General features: G+C 39.9%; 1 protein-coding gene across 2 annotated transcripts in view; it reads right to left on the reverse strand.

Moving 5' to 3' along the window:
• LOC114070207 (mucin-5B) overlaps positions 1-20007 on the reverse strand; it is a 46098-nt gene that overhangs the window by 16976 nt on the left and 9115 nt on the right. For both annotated transcript variants that reach the window (XM_027907453.1, XM_027907454.1), the window contains exons 6-25: positions 19541-19674; positions 18924-19149; positions 17996-18121; positions 16926-17043; positions 15938-16076; positions 15260-15361; positions 14181-14250; positions 13802-13939; positions 12941-13105; positions 12012-12106; positions 11115-11241; positions 7866-8118; positions 6838-6890; positions 6351-6451; positions 5914-6065; positions 4017-4155; positions 3163-3273; positions 2237-2416; positions 1601-1837; positions 59-215 (exon numbers count right to left, since the gene is read on the reverse strand). In XM_027907453.1, coding sequence (XP_027763254.1) covers positions 59-215; positions 1601-1837; positions 2237-2416; positions 3163-3273; positions 4017-4155; positions 5914-6065; positions 6351-6451; positions 6838-6890; positions 7866-8118; positions 11115-11241; positions 12012-12106; positions 12941-13105; positions 13802-13939; positions 14181-14250; positions 15260-15361; positions 15938-16076; positions 16926-17043; positions 17996-18121; positions 18924-19149; positions 19541-19674 — 2823 coding nt within the window. The remainder of the gene's footprint in view (positions 1-58; positions 216-1600; positions 1838-2236; positions 2417-3162; positions 3274-4016; positions 4156-5913; positions 6066-6350; positions 6452-6837; positions 6891-7865; positions 8119-11114; positions 11242-12011; positions 12107-12940; positions 13106-13801; positions 13940-14180; positions 14251-15259; positions 15362-15937; positions 16077-16925; positions 17044-17995; positions 18122-18923; positions 19150-19540; positions 19675-20007) is intronic.

Consider the following 20007-nt stretch of genomic DNA (forward strand, 5'->3'; position numbering starts at 1 on the left):
GTGCTCCTAAGCACATGGAGCACTGCTTTTCTATGTGCATTTTCAGTGCAATACTTACGGCAAATGGCAGGTGTTCTCCAGTTTATACAGACACCAGCTCTGCTACAGCTTCTTGAATAAGCAGCAACTGAGGTACAGAAGCACTCACAGTCTCCCACACTGTCACAGCCACAGAAGTCAGAAACACAAGATTCATAATATGGTATTGGGTTCACCTATCAAAATAGCAACAGATCTGTCACCACAGGTGTATTGGCTGCACTGTGTTTTAATGAGGGAAAAGGTTCTGAATTTCTGTCATTCACTGGAAGTTTGTGACAGACTGGGATTGTCATGAAGGAGCTATGATATTTTACAACAGGTAGTTTTCTATTTTCACCTGCCTGGTGGAATTGGTCTCTAATTCTTCTCATTCTCATGTGTGTAATATTGTCACTTATTCCCAACATGTCTTTCCACTGCGATTTCTGTGGGACTGAACTACCTTGTTTCAGCTCAGCACAACCATATAGTGTGCATTCTCTAACTGATAGTGATTGAGTGAGTATAAAAGGAAATTCTATTTCCACTTAATTTCATGTCTCTTGTGTTTTAACCTGTGTTAACATAAACTAACCAAGGAAATTAAGCCCAGTTTGTTTTTAAAATGGCTTATTAAAGTGCACCGAAGCTTTGTATACACATTCTAATTAATAATTAGTACCCTTGTTTCTGTTTAGATTAATTCGTGTCTGAAATAAACCAAACAATTAATCTCTTTAGATAATTTGAATTAACTTCCTCAAGTACAGTATGCAGTTTTGGGCACCACAATGTAAAAAAGACATTAAGCTAGTAGAGAGTATGCAAAGGAGGGCCACAAGGATGGTGAAAGGTCTGGAGGGGAAGCCTTATGAGGAGCTCCTGAGGTCCCTTGGTTTGTTCAGACTGAAGAGGAGACTGAGGGGAGACCTCATTGCATTTTTCAACTTCCTGGCGAGGGGCAGTGGAGGGTCAGGTACCGATCTCTTCACTCCCATGATCAGTGACAGGGTTCGAAGAAGCAGCATGAAGCTGAATGGGGGGAGGTTTAAGTTGGATATCAGGAAAAGATTTTTCACCCAGAGGGTGGTTGAGCACTGAAACAGGCTCCCCAGAGGGTGGTCACAGCACCAAGTACCAAGTTCAAGAAGCATTTGGACAACACTCTCAGGCACATGGTGTGATTCTTCGGGTGTCCTGGGCAGGGCCAGGAGTTGGACTTGATGATCCTGATGGGTCCCTTCCAACTCAGAATATTCTATGGTTCTATAAGAATCACCACACAAACAGACTTACACCACCTTATTTCTAGGTTTTACAAACAGCTACCTAGCTTTTTAATTCTCAGTTACTCAAAACAGGTACTGCTGTTTCCTTGTAATACATATAAATATATATAAAATACTGTGCTACAGGATTTAACTGGCATAGCTGTAAAGTGAGGTTCTGAGTGAGGTAGCCCTTGTACTGGAGGATTCTGTGTAGTAGCCCTTTATAGTGAAAATATTCATGCAAATGTACTGCCAAATAGCAACAAATACCTAGTGGGAAACTACTGGGGATGACAGAACAGGATTACCTTACTGTGACAGGCTTCGAAGATGTTACTCTTAATGATGCTACAGTGCTTCTGTCCCAAGGCGGACTTGAAAGGCTGATCAGCACACAGGTCTGTCATGTTTATATTTGAGCAGGTGCTTGTTATTTTCCAGCTGTTTCCAAATTCCTGGATGCTCATCTCCATGGACTGCCCTCTAGTTGTGAAATCATTCCTCGAGCGGCCATCAAAATCCCCACAAAGACCACAGACTTTTCCCTGGGAAGTTTGTGTAGGCATAGTAAATGGCTTGGTTATTTTGAGTGCAGCCCACTTTTTGACAGAAATAAACTATAGAACAGGTCAAGGCAAAATAGCTGCAAGTCTCTAAACAGACATCAAAAACAGCCTAGAAAAAGCTGGACTTAAATGACAAGAACAGTGCTAGTGTGTTACCAATACTGCAAAGTGTTTGGCTTTACTTTTACCTCCAAATATTTCTGAGTGTTTCATAGTGACTGAACAATAAAATAAAACATAAATTATGACCTGCTTGCTGCTTCTTCTTGAACATTAAACCAAACTCTTTTCCAAACACTGCTTTTCAAACTGGGACTCCAGTTCTGGATGCATATTTTTGAGTTTGAAATCATAACTCTCGGTTCATCCCATACCTACCTGGAAAGATGGTGCCACATGAACAACAACAGTAGTCTTCTGGTCCCACATGAAGTTCATCCCTTGATTTGTTTCAATCACAATATAACCTCCCCTGAGGTCCACTTTGTAGTTTTTCTCAGCTCCTGGATCGGTAGCTATCTCCTGAATTCTTCCTTCCAAGAGCCTTATTTCACTGCTCTACAAATGAACAGATGCATTGCATGGAAGGAAATACAGAAAAAACTTAGTGCAACAGCACTGTTATTCTGCCTCTTGTTCTTTGCCTTATTTTTCTGTAGTCTTTGCACCATGTTGTGGTTTGCTGCCAGACATGTGAGCCACAGACAAGACCCACTGAGTCTGAAGGGAAACATCTGCCCTTGCGTGACAACTCTTACCTCACGAACACATGAACTGTCCTCATTCTAGAAGAAGTCTATTCCGCTGGCACAGCAGCTCCTGAGCACACAGGCAACTGGGCATGCCAGAACACCCCTTGTCACACTGCTTTGTTTCACTGCCTTTCTTCACCATCCTCTTACTCCTCACTATGGGAGAAATCTCTTCAGTGCACACTTTGAGGAAATGCTAAGCCTGAGCTAGAGGGAAGAAACTCTGCCCTGTGCTCAAACCATGGTACAGAAACATGCTCCTCTAAAAACTTCACCATCACTCCTAGACCACTAATGTCACAGATACAAATACACACACACAGATGCACACACACAGAGTGTTGTGGACTCCCCTCACCTGCAGAAGTGTTCAGTGTCCCTGTTAACACCAAACATCTAAACCTTTCCCAGCTTGCCTGCCTCTGCTTTCTGGCTGTTTGACTTCCATAGGTACTCTCTAGTGGCAACTATGAAGGAATATAAGGGGATGATACACTAATTGCTACAAAATCAAGACTACAACTCCTTGGTTATAATCGATTCTAGACAAACCTCAAAAATCAATGTGATCTTTAGGGAGCAGATGGAGCGTGACTTTCCACAGGCGTTGTTCTGAATTACAATCCGGAAGGTGCCAGCGTCCATGTTATTGGGGCAAAAATCCTTAGAAAGATAGATAACGTTCTATTAGATCTTTTCAGGCAACTACTCCAGTCATAAACATTTTCATGAGCCCTAAGTGCATGACACTCTGGTTTGACTTCTATTATTTTGTCACTTCTTTATTCATCAAAACTCTGCAAATTTTAGAAAAATGCAGTGGAAGCTGACCTAGTGGTAGGTTCACACTTGACCAGGATGTTCAAAAAGAAAAACTAAGGGAAAAAATGAGCTTTTCATAGTAGCAGTCCTGCCCAATCAAAAAGAAAAAAGTTTGTTTTGTTTTGTTTTTAATTAGCAAAACCAACTGTAATTTGGGGATGACAAAATATCTCACTAAGTACTCTCTCATTACATGAAATTGTTATACATGAGGCTCACACCTTAACCTCTGCATGCTTCTGCCACAATAAAAATAATGTCAGTCTTGGATGGCTGAGAGAAAGACTTTTCAACACCATACTAATTCCTTTCCCTTGCAAATGCTGGAATAATGTCGGGAAAGGGCTGTCCAGTCCAGGAGTTAATCGTTTGGGATCACACAGTGCCCTCTTGTGTCACTTCTGAAGGTCAATTTCCTTTGTTTTATCTGGAAAATCTCAGTGTATCTGCTCTAGATACAAAAGGAGGGGACTAGACCCTGCTCATCAGTGTTGATTATTTTGCATGGGAATGCCTTTTAATTACTCATAGTGAGTTTAAGCTGTGAAAAACATAAGAATGGAAAAGTGAAAAAAAAATGATACCTGAGCTAGGATATAGTCACAGTCTCCCAGGAAATCAAACTTCTCTCCATCAAAGCTCATGTAATGCCCGTTTCCATACACAGTGCAGGTTCCCTTGCAGGGCTTGTCTGTGCAATTCCACTGCCTTTGGTTACAGGTGCTGGGAGGCAAAATGCAAAGAATTAGAATATTTGTATGAAATGTGAGTTTTCCTTAACCCCCCAAAAAAGGGACAGAATAACGAAAATCTTTGAGTTTTGCAGTGTTTCAAAGAAAACAATCGTCTCACACTCTTCCAGCCATTCCCTCTCAACTGTTCTGAGATTATGCCATGAGATGGCATATTAATCAGAAAGTTCATGTTTACTACCCAGACACATTTGAACTTTGTCTATTTTTATTCAATTTTTTCTTCAAAAATATTTTAAATCAATTAGTCCTGGCAGCAGACAGTGGGGATTTAGGAGACAGATTCAAGATGAAGAACTGATTATTTCAACCGTTTCTGAATATTAATTTTTGAGGGACCATGTGGTAGTTCTGTTCCTGACTACAGTGCTGTGTGCAGATATTATCTCTGTCTTCCCTTGGATATTGGGTCTGGCTGAGATGGAGATTATTTTTTCCCACAGCAGCTTTGCATTGGTATCTAGAAATGCATTGGTAACACCCCAGTGTTTGAGCTGTTGCTGGAACAGCATTAAGGTTGTGACTTCAGCATCCCCCCTTACCAGCTTCTAGGGGGTGGGCAAGGTCATGGGAGGGGACAGAGACAGGACAGCTGTCCCAAGCTGGCCATGGATACTCCAAACCATGTGATGTCTGCTCAGCAATAAAAGCTAAGAACATGAGGTGGTGTGTGGGGGGGGTGAGGGGGCATTTGTTTTATGATGTTTGCTTTCCGGAGCAACTGCTATTCATACTGAAGCCCTAATTCCTGAGAAGTGGCTGGACATCACCTATTGATGGGAAATAGGGAATAAATATTTTGTTTTCCTTTGCTTCTGCACACAGCCTTTGCTTTTGCTTCATTAAACTCTCTTTATCTTGACCCACAAGATTTTCCTTTTTATTTTCTCCCTACTGCTGTCCTGCTGAGGACGGTGGTGATAGAGCAGCTAAGTGAGCACCTGATATCCAGCCAATGTCAACCCACCACACCTTTACAAACCTTACTGCTAGTTCAGGAGGACTGCAGACAGAAGATTTTATTTGTTATACCCTTAACACAGAGAATGCATCTTTTTTCCCATGTGTGTACTGTTCTCATAAGAAAACAAAGCCATTGCTGCAATAAAACTTCTTAATGACTCTGTGATAGCAACAACTGCTTACCAGGCTTTGACTTTACATGTGAAACTTGATTGCCTGTAGCAATGGTGATTAGAGCAAAGTGTTTCCTCTTGGCAGAACTGTACAGTCTCATCCTCACTAAATAATGGATAAGGATTCAAAGCATTTTACCCACCATGATTATCAACAACAGCAAAATCTATGGCAGCATTATACCAGAAATTGGAGCAACTAGAGAATTAATTTATCTTGAGAACCATGCAACTGGAAGCACCACAAGTGATGAGAATGGAGCATTTTCTAGAGTTCAGCTGTGCCCTGTAGATGCAGACTCAATTCCCCCTTATTGGATAAGCAAGCACAGACCAACTAGGGCAAGACTGTTATTTCTGAAGTTGGTGTGAAAATAGAAAAGGATGGAAATGGTTTCACAGAAGATCTTGGTACGTTCTCCCCAAATGCAGAGGGCTGCTGAGAAATATTTCCCCTGTTATTTTTCCAAGAAGCCTGATGGCTCTAAAGATGAAGAGTGTGGCTCCAAAGTGCATCCTGCCCCCTGGGTGCACTATGCAATGACAATTTTAACATACTTTCTTATAAAACAAGGCTCCTTGGAATAACATACCATGTATTGCAGTCCACTTTGATGGTTTCCCCAGGTTTATAAAAGTGTCCTCCATGCACGCATGGACACTGATCTTTGGGAATACATCCTCCATTGCCATCCAGTACCAGTCCATCAGGACACATGCAGCCAGAAACACATTCTGTGACATACTGCACATTTAAAGATGAAACAGAAATCAGTTCCTTTATGCACAGAGAGAACGGGGAACCAGCAGAGGTGCTAGTTCTGGATGCCAAACCTGGATTCCCCAAAACCAAAATTCCTTAACTGCAAGCGAGTGTCAATCAAGCTACAAGTATCACAGCTACATTGTTGGCTATAGGTGCTGTGTGATCAGTAAAGCAGCCAGCCTGTGAGCAGCAGTGTTTGTTAAGGACAACCACACATGCACAGTCACGCTGCCCCATGTTCCTGCTAGGAGGTGAAGCCCTTACACAGTGCATGTCCTGCGTCTTACAGCTTTTCTGACACTCCGATCCAATCGCACCGGGACCTGCGGAGCTGCAGTTGAAGTAATACATGGGAGCTGGGCAATCTATAGTAGGAAGAAAACATTTTAGGAAGGTAATTTAGTGAAAGCAATAAGGCTGCCACTAGCAATTGGAAAACTAGCCAGAGCATTTCGGAGGGCAGTAAGTATCTCTCGTTTAAAGTTTCTAATAGCTTTTGCTTCTGCTCAGTAACAGTGCAGGAAGAAGGAGGCAGATAACTTCAAAGGTTTGGGAAGTATCCTCATCTTTTAAAGAAACCAGTGAGGATGGTGATATTTTACAAAGACAAATATTATCAATAACCAGCACATTTCAAGGAGAATGAAAAAAGTGTGCAGAATACCAAATGTTACAGAAAGTGAGAGATAACACAGAAAAACGTTATAAATACTAGCTGACATCACAATGCCATTATTTTATAGAATCTCACCTTTTACCAGGATGGTTTCTCCAATGCAGTCTAATCTTCCTTGAATGCACTTGCTAAAGAGATTCCATAAAATGAAACACATCAGCTCTTTGCCCATTTCTCCCTCACAAGAGAAAAAGGCACTGCAAAGCTTCACTAGTCACACGAATAACAAATTCCTATCAAAATGAATATTTGGTACAGCTATCAGTTTCACAGACATAAATTACCATTCCCTGAAGGAAGATTAAGAGACCCTGCTCTTAAATATCTTCCTTCATCCATCACTGATTTACTGTGTATTTTCCCTAAATCAAGCTTTTCCTAAGCATTTATTTTCCACTCCATGAGATTAGAATAATACCTTCTTAAATAAGAGACCTCTTAAATTACTAAATGAATATGTATTTATAAAATAATCTAGAGTTCTCAGTTGGAAGACAGAGAGAGAGAGAATATATAAACATCTAAAGATAATAAAACAGCCTTCTCCCGGTGTTTGTTTGCATTGCTGCCCTAAAGTGGTTGAAAATGAGAAATGACAATTGTTTTTTGTTGCAGATGCAAATTAATTATGCTATTTTTAGTATTTTCACTTTAAAACCTGAGATTTGGTTTTAAATTGTTTTCCTGGACCATTTTTGGTTTCTAAACAGTCTGCAGTATCGTGTATTGGAGAGTGGTTTTCACTTTGCTTTTTCATTTCAAAGCCTGAAACTCTCCTGAGCCCTCTGTCTTCTAGAAACCTTCCTCGCATGGTATATGGATACTTTGACAAAACAATTAACTGTGCATAGAGATAGGTAACAAATATTGCTCTACTTAACACCTTTTCAGGTTCTTGCTTGCTAGCAGGAATACAGGATCTTAACATTTGCTGCAGCTGCATTTCCTGCCAGGGCAATATTTGCTTTGGTACAGTCTAGGAGAAATTAGTCATTATTCCTTACTGTAAAATGATGCCATTTATGGATTGGAGCAGAGACTTTCCCAGTGAGCCCTGCTATTCCCAGGCATGCAGCAGCCTTTGCACCACCAGAGAAGCTTACCACATCAGTTTGTCCTCTTGGAAGGAGTTGCCGGGTTGAACAATCTTGCCTTTGTAGTAGCAGGGACAGTCATCTGGAGTTACACATTGCTCTTCATCGTTTAGGTAGGTCCCTTCAGGGCAACCACAGCCCTCCATGGGAGGGATCTGAACTTTACACAGCGGATCAGGTTCATCCAGTGAGCGGCAAGACTGGTTACAGTACTTCACACTGTAGTTATAAACCATAGTCTCAGGACACTCCTCAGAGGGATCTTTGCAAAAGAAATAAAAGGAATGTATGGCTGCCTTTGTGCAATCATCTCTCATGCTGTTTCTGCACATTGGTAACCATAAATGTGCTGTTACCAAACTAGAAGATCTTGTCTCCCAGTGTTCTGGGGGAAGTCTGCTTACATAGACTGACCTACATGACACTGAATACTGAGATAATCAGCAGGGTATATATTTTGTAATATGAAAAATTTACACTTCTATCTTATGCCAAGAACTGAAATCAGTAATTTCTGACTTGTCCTTGTAGTTAAAAATTAGTTTTCTGACCTCTACTAAAGATTTCTTTGTCTGGGAATAACTGAGAAACGAGCATATTTTGTAAGAGGCAAATTCTGATGTTAAATGGGCAGTGACAAGAAACTCATTAATCATTTGATGCTGCCAAGGAATGTGTGTTTCAATTCTCATAGATGTCTTGAGGAAAACTTTTGTTGTCTTCCTCTGGGGAAATGAGAAACAACAATTTCTAAGACATCTGAATGGACCAAACAGTTAAATACCAAAATCTAAAGAGCTCAACTAACCCTGTAAGACAGTGAAAAGCTGTCATAGGTGTCAACATGCAACACCTTCAAAACTCTGCCATAAAGTCTGCAATAGTGATCCAAAGAGATGACATCAAATTCTGTCAGGAAAAATCATCCACATTAAGGCTGTGGTTTTCAAGAAAGTCTAGCATCCAAATTCCTCTGAAATGCAATGAAAAATGGAGATCTAGTCATCTTGGGCCTCTTTCTAACTCACATCTGCAGATTTAACCCCACAGATCTTTTTCAAATGTATTAGAAAGTACAGAGGAGTTGCTCATGGGCAATTGTGCTAATCAACTTCCAGCAATACTACCAACCTATCAGCAATATGTTCCATGCCTAAACAAAGCTCTGTACGGTTTTCCAGTCCATGACCATAGTACACTTTCTTAGATTACTTAACATCCTAGGCTTGTGTACACATTCAAAACCAGCACCTCTACCAACAAAACCCATTTGGTTTTCTGGTCCTAGCTGGAGCAAACACAATTTCCCATGTATAAATCGGACAAGCCATATTCTCCTACTTTATAGGCATCCTTTGAAGATGCTGCAACTGGTATTTGTAAAACAAAATAGGCCAAATAAGAAAGATATTCATAAGGATGCTGAACATGAATTTATATCTGTCTCATTTGGTAGCTATGAATACAATAAAAGAATGTGTTTACTTTCTCCCTTTTGTGGAGGAAAAAGATGTCTTTTGGTAAAGCAAGATTGTGTAGGAGGAAGGTTATTTGATTACAGTACTCATGGTCAGAGATTTGCCATCTTAGATTACACAAATAACGACTGGAGGCAAGAGTGCAGAGAACATGAGCATACCAAAGATATCTTCAAGCTAGCTTGCACAAGGAGCACTAGAAAAGCAGTGCCATGACTTTGCAAAGACTACAAACCCCAACAATCTTCTGGGTAACCAGTAACTCAAGTACTGGTTCATGCCTCTGCTGAAGATTGTGTAACACACAGGCACAGCCATCAGTTAGCTAGCAGGCTTTACTTATTTCATACACTCTATTTACTGCAATGTAGACATCCACTTAGGATATAACCTTGGATGCTGCCTGCAGCCTAGCAGAGTGGACACAGCTGCAGGAGTTGGAACAGCTTTTCCAACCCCCACATTGAGAAAGAACACCGAGAGTGACTGTTGTGGCCCATTTTTTCATTTACTCATGAACAGTGCAACCTTCACTCTTATCACAGGCATGTTCCCAAAAGATTATTTCTTCTTAAATAAGGCCTAAAATGATTGTGCTGATAAAGCCATTAGCATTTTTCCCAAGGTTACTGCACTGAGTCAATATTATCTACTGTGACTTAAGTCCATAGATTGCAGCCAAACCCATGCTGCAAGCCAGTCTTGATTTGCCATGAAAAATGTCAGTAATTCTATGTCGGGAACAGATCTTTCAGTAAACAGTGGCTGCATCTAGTACATAAATCTGCATGCTTCTAGGACAATTTACTGTGCACCATAGTGTGTTCCTTTGAATATTTCAGCACAGGCTTGTGAAATTGTTCTTACCACAATCTTAAATGCCTTTGACAACATACTATACAAGTTAAATTGTTAGTCTCTATTAAGTATCCCAGCTAGCCTCTAAGTCAGCCAAATAAATAGAACATAGCTGCATCAAAGTTGCATAAACATAACTGTTACTATGTTTTCTATTCAGATGTGCTGTTGGTCAGGAAACCAATATATCCATTTTCTTTTCAATAGAGGCAAATCCCTCTTGAACTATCTGACCATCAATGAAAAACTGGAAATGTTGAAGTAGAATTCAGAATACGGGACTTTTGAACCATTTTGTAATAAATTCTGGCAGTGGCAAAGGCCTGTATACACAGATGTGGACTCTGGACTCAGGATTAGTGACAAACTGTATGTGCAAGAAACTTTTGTTCATTTGTTAGATAGTCCTGAGTTGAAAATGCCTTCAAACACTTTCACCTTCTCACATATCACCAATACATATTTATTTAAGAAATTACTATTTTACTGTAATGGAAAAATGCAGTTAATGAGAATGATATCATTTGTATGGGAATGTCTCATACAAGAGGGCTGAATGTAATGCAAAAAAAGTATCAGAATTAAAATACATGGAGAAGCCCATGCGTTCAAAAGTAACTTAATTGCTAGCTAAACCTAAAGTGAAATTAACCCTAACTCCTGTTTTGATATGATTAATATGCCTTATACTATTTTGCTTCTCTGACTACTGAATTCAGCTGATATTTTACACAAGGAATATGCTTCATAAGAGTATGAAGCAGCTATGAACTGACTTTGGCAGACAGAAGAACTTTATAGAATATATACTTATTCTGTCTTTCAAAGACTTTCTAACTTGATAACTAAACAAAAAAGACACTGGCTGACACAAATTGGGCTGTCCTGAAGCTGTTCCTCCGAGGTATTCTAGGACACATACCACAGATGCCCTGCCTCCAGCCCTTCAGGGTCACGCCTGCTGAAGCACAGTCTCTGGAGTAAGTGGAGAGCACACTACACAGTGCAACTTCACTCTTCTCAGCGTTACAGGTGTCATACATGCATTTCTAAAGGACAGGAAAGGACATAGGCATTATTATGTCCAGCTCATAGAAGAAGCAGGGAAACATATAGCAATTCATAAGATAGTCACCAAATATATTTTTTTAAAGCATTATTACCAGAGAAACTTAATATCTCCACGAGAAAATGTATGCAAATGAAATACTATGCAAACCTGAGAGATAGCAAATCCATGACAGAAACTGTAGCGACATGACGTCTGATACTCATGAAGAAATGAAAAATGAGAAAGATAAGGGCATCTATAGTTCATTAAACACTAAGAAATATCTATATCAATCTCCCATGAGGCTGTACACTCCAGGACATGTCAGAATATGTCATCTTAAAATATACATAGCTGAAAATATTGCACAGTGATGATGGCACTTGTGTACCTATCCAGACTGTAGAGAAGATACACCCAGTTATATGACAGGTGCAACAGAAACACAGAGCATTGACTTTGCTTTTCAAAGAGTGAACAGTTTTCACTCTTTGAAACTTTGAAATCTTGAACTCATATTTTTAATTTGCTTCCGGGTCATACAACAGATGTCAGTGGTGACAGTCACAATTACTTCCAGGGCAGTAGCCAAAAAGGTCCATCTTATCTTGCATAAACTCTCATTTTGTTATTTTTCTAGTCAGCATCAGTGAACTTCTTTGGGAACAGGCACTATTGTGACCTATTTCACTCCTCTAGGCCAAGTGACCTTCATGGGAGATCAGTCTCTGGACTAGATTAAACTACCCATTTAGACCAGTGCCTTACCTTGATGTACACAGAAGGGTCCACAACAGAATGACAGGCAGCAAACACACTGCTTGTATTAGACAGAAGAGCACACCAATGCTGGGCAAATTTTTCTGAAGTGGGGAAAAATATTGTCCATAGTCACTTAAACCACATTACCATCTGTATCAATATTCTTATCTGGTACCACACAGAATTAGAATGACCTGAAGCATTTAGATAGTGCTGGATGGAAACACAAGTCATTAACACATCAAGGTGATAAGCATAGTTTGATGGGTGAGCAGCCATCTTCCTAAAAGGAAGGTTTCACTTTCCAAGGGCTAACATTATTATTGCAGCTGAATTTGCAGAACATCTACAAAACCTTCCCATTTTCATCATTTCTTATCAAACTCTCTTAATTCTTTACAGTCAGGTAATTTTTTATAGTCAAGCAATAACATCAAGCATGTAATAATCAGGGAGCTGCAGCTTGTGACAATACCTGGGAGAGCACAGTCTGAACCCTACAAATATCCAAATCCAGTCAGAGTGATAAATCAGACAGGGCACCTATTACAGTACAAGGCTTGCTTAAGTCAGTATTGTTGATAACTTCTTCCTTTTGACTTCATCTGTAGCAACCAGACTGGATGAAGAACTTGCCCAAATACTGACAACCCAAATATTGACAACCAACTTGCCTTAAACCTAAATCACTCAGATTGATGCTGTGTGTGCTTTTCAAGTCATCAGTGAATAAGGTGTTGGCTCTCTTTCTCCAGCAGTGCCGTTTCTTATTTTAAAACCAAAGCTGAAATCTTAAAGACCTGCAAAACCCAACGTGTCCTCTCTAGTAATAGCCTCAGAGGCAGTGGGTTTTGATGTTTATGAAATTTCCAAAGCTTTTTTGATCATGTGAAAATTATTTAGCACTGATAAACGAGGGATGAAAAGCCTGGTACCTTTATCCACACTGTTCGAACAAGGATCTTCAAAGCTGTCCTCAACATCAAAACAGCTAGCTCTAGTTTTCCATGAGTTACCAAAAGCAGAAGCTGAATCTTCCACAGCTCCAGTGGCTGTTTTGAAGTCATCAGTCTGGACGTTATTGAAATTGCCACAAAGACCTGGGGGGTGATGGGGGGGTGGGGGGGGAAGAAATCACTACATGCATGGAAAAAGTAATGGCTTCTAGATGAACACTCTAAGATCTATAACGAACCTTGCCTGAGAGAAACCCATTTTCCTTCAGAGACTTCCTGATATTCCCACAAATCAGATAGGACACTGTCTTTAGAGTGTAATTATTATTTTTCTTCATTATAGTAGCACTTAGTGATAGCACAAAGATTGGAAGCAGCTTGAATGTGCTTCAGTAAACACTAGCAGACAGAGAAGTATCTTTCCCAAAGGTTTATAAGCAAAGGAAATAACAAAAGGAAAACAAAGTGGGTCAGAAAGACAGGATGTAATCTCATTTCACAGATAAAAAACAGAAGCATAAAAAGCTTAAATGATGTAAACAAGAGATTGGTGGCAACCTCAAGTACATTGTCTGTATTCCACAAGTCTCTGATAAAGTCCTGTTTAAACAGATAGAGTCTAAAAGACCTGCACACACAAAACATCACAGGGATGATCTAATTTGTCTCAGCAAATTGAAGGATTTAGCCAAAGCTCTGTTTCAGGAAAGCTATAGACCTAACCAGTAGTTGTAACATACAAAAGTCAATAAAAAATCAAATATTTTGTTCACTTAAAGAGATAGACAAGGAGCTATAACTCAGTTTAAGAGAAAACTGAAAGAGGATGATGTGTCCTACCAGATGTACGATTCTGAAAAGAGTGATCCACTGTTATGGAAAGCTGCATTACAGGTTTCATTTGCACTCGAATCTGAACTCCAGCTGAGCTCAAGATTTTGATGAAAAATGTAGATTGTCTGAAGATGGTGATGCCATCTAAAGAAGAAAGAAAAAAATAAGGAATGTATGCACTTGCAAATTTTTATGAAACTGAGTAAACAGGAATATCCATTTGCCAATGCATCCAGTGTAACACAGGAATTCGCAGGGAGTCCCAGACCTAGCCTAGTATCCACCTAACAATGAGTAGGATCAGGTCCTTTCAGAGAAAGGAGCAGGAATCCCTCTACAAACACATGTAGGCTACTGTGGGAAAGCTGAGAAGAGGGACATTTACCTTTGCTTACTGGCAGCTTCACAATTAAACTGTTCATGTAGATATTTCCACAGGAACATATTTTTATAACCTGCAGGGAAAAGAAAAAAAGCCCGCAGTAGTGAATGCATATGACATGACAGACAGCAACAACCTGCCAAGCTTCATTAAGCATCAAGGAGTAGCGTCTTCAAAATCACCTCTGTGGTCAATGCAACTCAGTGTCCAGGCACCATAAAATAATGCAGAGAAAATCTCTAGGCCTTAACAAAAAATGAAAAACCCTCTCCATAACTAACAGCTTTGACTGAGTGCTCTCACACACCTAAAAGGCGAGCCATCTTTTTGAGAACTGCATGTGAGATGTTCTGTGTAGGTTTGGATCCACCTCATTGGAAATGTAACACATGCAAAATGACTGACTCAAACTCCCCTAATGGTCAGTAGAGGGAGACAGGCCCCTCCAAAAGAACACCTCATACCTTAGGTGGTTTGACTTGACTTGTCCTTTGGAGATCCCCATCTTCCTTTATTGACTATAGAAGTAGGTTAGGATGTCAAATCTCCTAACAAGGTTAGGATTGCAACAGCTAAATTCCAGGGGTGCCAAATAGATCTGTATAACTTTAGGTGTGTGTAAATACCAGTCCTAACTCAGCTTCCTCTGAATTTAGTTTGAATCATGCCATAATCTTCAGTAAAAGTCTTTGGGCTTCATTTGGAGAATTCTGCTACATCAGTCACTGCATTAGGAAAAACCTGAGGACTCAGAACTGTTGTAAAATAAAGGGGATCTTTTCTTTTAGAAAACTCTTTCAAAAAGAAACAAATGAAAAAGTTTGAAGTCATGAATAAGAGAAGGATAATTTTTAGACATCTGCCTCTAAAGAAAATGGAATAGGATCCAAAAGAATTGGAAAGGAGATAACTCTTACAGAACAAGCCCAACAAACACATGCACTGCATTATCTGGTGGTAATAATCTTCCCATTTCAGGACAGCAATAGACCAAAATGAGTCCACTGTGTTAGAGAAATCACATATTTGAACCTGAATAAAAATGACCTATTTTGTGTCACTAATTAAAGCCAATTACTCACAGTTTTTCCTAGTGTGACTAATACATTCTTTAAGCAAGTCATTGTCTTTGATGTCCCACACTGAATGATCTCTCCAATCACCACAACAGTGTCATCAGTGTTCTGAAAAGACATGAAAAAAGGGATGTGCAGACATTGTTACAGGATGGGAGCTAGAAGAGGAAAGGTGTCTCTGAAAGGCTAAGATGGCATAAGGAAAGAATAGGGGTATTTGATCTCTAACTGCAAACTCTCATTGCCAAAATCAATAATGTTCATTAACTTTCCTGTGCAGTCTGTTTCCTTGATATCAGCCTGTGTGGATCTCCTCTTTGCAGACAGCCATAGTCAATCTTTTTGCAGAAACTTTTGCTCATCAACTTCCTTTTCACAATCACACATAAAGAAAACTTCAGGAGAAATGCTTCAATCTACTCTAATATATCCATTAAGAAAATTATTTCAATTAAAAAAAATATACAGCGATGTTGAAGCTGCAAAACTTTGAAGCTAAGCATCAGCAACTGGCATGCAATTCATTGCAAATTCAAAAATTTTGGGGGTTTAAGACTGAATATGTTTTGAAGTGTTTTGCTGGATTGGTGTCATTTAATTAAATTAAGTCATAGAAAGCTCCAGCTCGGTTTAATGCCTTATTCTACTCAAGAGATTTAGGAGTGAAATGGAGAGTGCTCATACCTTAGCTAGGACATAATGACAATTTCCATGAAAATTGAATCTCTTGTTATCAAATGTTGTTATATGGAATCCTCCATCTATGTGGCAACTTCCTGAGCAGGGTAGAGAGATACAGCTCCAGTGGCCTCCTTTGCAAGTGCTGTGCAAAACCCAAAAACCAGCAGTTAGAATAAACACAGCTTCAAGGGAGCAAAGGTGATACGCCATTTGAATCTGCACAGATGCATCCTCTTTGTCTTTTTACCCTGTCTTCTCATTAAAACCTGGTGGGAAGAAGACTCAAGGCCCTTAAAGTGCGAGGTTTAAATGACTCTCAATGAGAGAGTGAAACGTACTGGGCTTTGAACAAACTCCCTCACAGAGGCACTGAGATGGTCTAGCAAGAAATGTTTTTCAGGGCCTAAATTGTTTATTTGACCTTTTAAGGAAAGAAAGACCTCCTTCCAACAGGATCTTGCAACATTTCAACAGCTAATTATGGAGGACTGGAGATAATGAGCAGTGATAGTTCTTACACCTGTGCACACAGGAGGAAAACAGTCCTGCCACATAGGCTCGGGCTTTGAGAGGAGTAGATGAGGAGGTGGCTAGATGGGAACCACCCAAAGCTCATTAATTTCAGTTACTCAAAATTGCAGGAAATATTAATCCAAAAGAATGTGCAGAACATCTACCCCATCATGCATCACAGCACATTTCATTCCTCCCTAAAGTAAAGGTCAGGCCTATGGTCAAGAAATGATGCTGTGTCACAGGAGCTCAAATAATGTTTACAACTGTTCATTCAGCAGATGGTAATAACTATGTGAGTTTGAGGACTACCTTTAAGTTTTCCTGTACTGTTGAAATTCAGACCCAAGCTTTGAGTTGTTATTTAAGATAAACGTCAGGAAAAGAAAAAAAAATGAGAAAAGTACAAAATGTGACTCATCAGTGCTCAGAAATAAATACTTCTGCCTTGTTAGTGCAATCAGGATCACATCAGTACCAGTTTTGGCAGGGAGTGGAGTAAGTTCCTCCAGATGAGTAGACCTTGCCTTGAAACATACAGGGGCAGCTGTCTCTGGGGATGCATTTCTTGCCACCGAGGTCATCAAGGATAGTTCCTGTTCAGACACATTGGCTAGTTATTAGTCCTTTGGTGAGTCTGGGAAACACCATCAAGGAAGATCAGAGTAAGGAAAAAACCTCAGGAGTGTTCAGCATTTCTTTGAACGAATGGGATACTTTTTAAGGAAAACACCCCAGATATTAATGGATGGGAAATATTTCTTACTAGAGCTCAAATGAAAGCAACGAACATTCACTGTTATGAAACTTTTCCTCTGTCACAGGATTATCAAGTGTCAGATTGCAAGGATGTAAGCCAGTTTTCATTCTTTTCTAATAATGAATCAAACAGAAACCAGAACCTCATCTTAGACTCTATTTCATGTACAAATTTACACATGCACATACCTGCAAATACATTTATGTTATGTATCACTTAAGCTACATCAAGATCTAGTCTCATAGCAGGCAGTCATCTCACCAGACATCTTTATCTGCATTCTTACTTTCTACATCTGCACAATTTTTTTTCTGTCTAGACCTTAGAAATCTTTCCCTTTCCTCCTCCAGTGTCAGGATCTTGAATATTTAGAGATCTGGTTCTTCCAAGAAGAAAGTTTTTAAATTATGCTAGAAGAAACAGTTTATTTGTTGTGTAAAATGCTAAAGAAAGGGAATCACAGAATTAGCTGGGTTGGAAAGTACCTCTGAGATCATCAAGTTGAACCCTTGATCCACTACCACTGTGGTTACTAGACCGTGGCACTCAGTGCCACATCCTGTCTCATCTTAAAAACCTTCAGGGACAGAGAATCCACCACTTCCCTGGGCAGCCCATTCCAATGCCTGATCACTCTCTCTGTAAAGAACTTCTTCCTAATATCTAACCTAAACCTCCCCTGGCAGAGCTTTGGACTATACCCTCTTGTCTTACTGGTAGTTGCCTGGGAACAACCTCCCCTTTGTCCCCTGATGTGTGTGATCACTGGGAGAAGCGAACTGCCTTACCAGGAGGACAGAAGCACCCATCCGTACATGGGGCTTTACAAATCTTGCTCCTTTCTGGATCTGCACATGTGTCAGCACAGGAGTTTCCACATTCCATGTACTCCATGTTGTTTGGGCATTCCTGATCTGCAGGATTAAATGAAAATGGAGTCTGTTAACGATGTACTCATAAGATCTCTCAAATCACTATATCACTACCTGACTCCTTCTTCCTCCTTTCTTCCTTATCTTGTTTGCAAGACCTTCTGTCCAGATGTGTCATGTTTGTTTAACCTCTAAAGGAACTTTTTATGGCCACTTTTACTTTATCTGTGGACAAAACAGTATTGCTGGGAAATATGATCTATTTTATGTTCTCTTACTAGCTCAAGGTTGGCTGATGCCACGATACAAGCAAGGAACACGAGATTCATTTATGGAGTCATAATAGTTTATTTTTGCCTGAAGCATTAGTCATTCTGGCATGAATTTTCTATCCCAATCCACACCAGCAGTCTGGGTGAACTACCTGTAGCTTTCCCCCTGGATTTACACTGATTTCCTGCTCGCAAGCTGGACTACTGAGTAAGAAAGCACAGGATAAGCTAAGTACAAACATATTGTACTTCTTAGTAACTGCTTCTGTCTAGTTGTCAACATTTGAACCAAGGCTATTTATGAGTTAATTGTGCATGGTAAAATTCAAATAAAGAACCGGAGAAAACTCACTTGTAAGAAGGAGGGGGACTACATCAAGCTATTGTTCTAATTTAAGAGGCAAAATCAAATTAAATTTGTCGAAGCTTTTCCACTAACAATGTTTCTGCTGAAGTATTTCTACAGATTGATTCACAGTAGTTAATAGAGACCCTAACTTTGCTCCACTAGAATCAGAATACTAGCATAAATGTCTAACCTGAGAGAAATCTCCAGAACAGTAGTTACTTACAGCAGAGTTCTTTGGTTCTCCATTCCCCAGGGTCTCCCTTCCTCAAGACACAGTCTCGAGAGTATTGGTTTAAAGTGCTGCATATGCAGCTGGAAACCAGATCAGAGTGAGAAGAATTAGCTGCACAGTGGCACATATCCTCAGCACAGGTCTCTATGTAGTCATCAAATGCAACCACTTTGGGGCAGTTTCCAAAACGGGACATAAGTTTCTTGCATCTTTTTTTCTGTTAAAAAAAAAAGGGGGGGGGGGAGGGAGAAACACAATACTTGACATTTGACCAACTTTCAGGTTTATGGCTTTACAAGATTTGATGGCATAATTCCACAGGATAATTCAAGTTGGAAGGGACCTCAGGAGATTATCCAGTCTAACTTTCTGTCATGAGGTCTTGGACTGGAAGCTGTCACTCAATTGTGCATTCTCCCACTCTCTGTTTCTCTAACACTATAATAGGATAGTCGTTCAGCTATAAGATCAGCATTTTGCTCAAATTCCTGTGTAAAGTCCTGAAAAATTCATTTTAGTGCTTGCTCTGTAATCAGCACTTGTTTCAACACAGTTTCTCCAGCACTGTAGTTCAGGAGGGGTTGTACTTCTTGGTCACACGTACTTACATATACACTGCATCTGTCGTCTTTCCTCCTAGGATGTCTTCCAGTGTGGTCATCTGGACTCACATCAGCACACTTTTGTGATGGATCCTCTACTTTGTGGAAGTTCCCAAACTGTCTTGGATGCATTTTATACCCTGCAAAATTCCCAGATGCATCTCAGTAACTGTCTGCAATTCCTTAGATAAGTTAAGGGGCTATAAAGATGCACCTAATTTTTGGGCTCTAAGGCAGTATGCACTTCAGTAAATGACCAAATTTAACCAGCATCCATATTATAGAGGATGAAAACTTGACAGAACTTCTGCTGAGCTAGAGCCAGGAATATGGCACACTTGTATCAAGGCCTGCTGTCAGCTTGGGCATTTAAAATTACATGAAACTCTTGACCTTTCTGTTGCATCTCATAATTTCCAAAGACTTTGGTTTGTTAAGTGTGTATTTGATCTTACAGAGTTTTGTATTTGCAT

This window comes from Empidonax traillii, unplaced genomic scaffold (assembly GCF_003031625.1).
Source record: "Empidonax traillii isolate 1590-97213 ecotype Southwest subspecies unplaced genomic scaffold, ASM303162v1 scaffold1471:size203803, whole genome shotgun sequence".
In the NCBI taxonomy this organism is placed as follows: domain Eukaryota; kingdom Metazoa; phylum Chordata; class Aves; order Passeriformes; family Tyrannidae; genus Empidonax; species Empidonax traillii.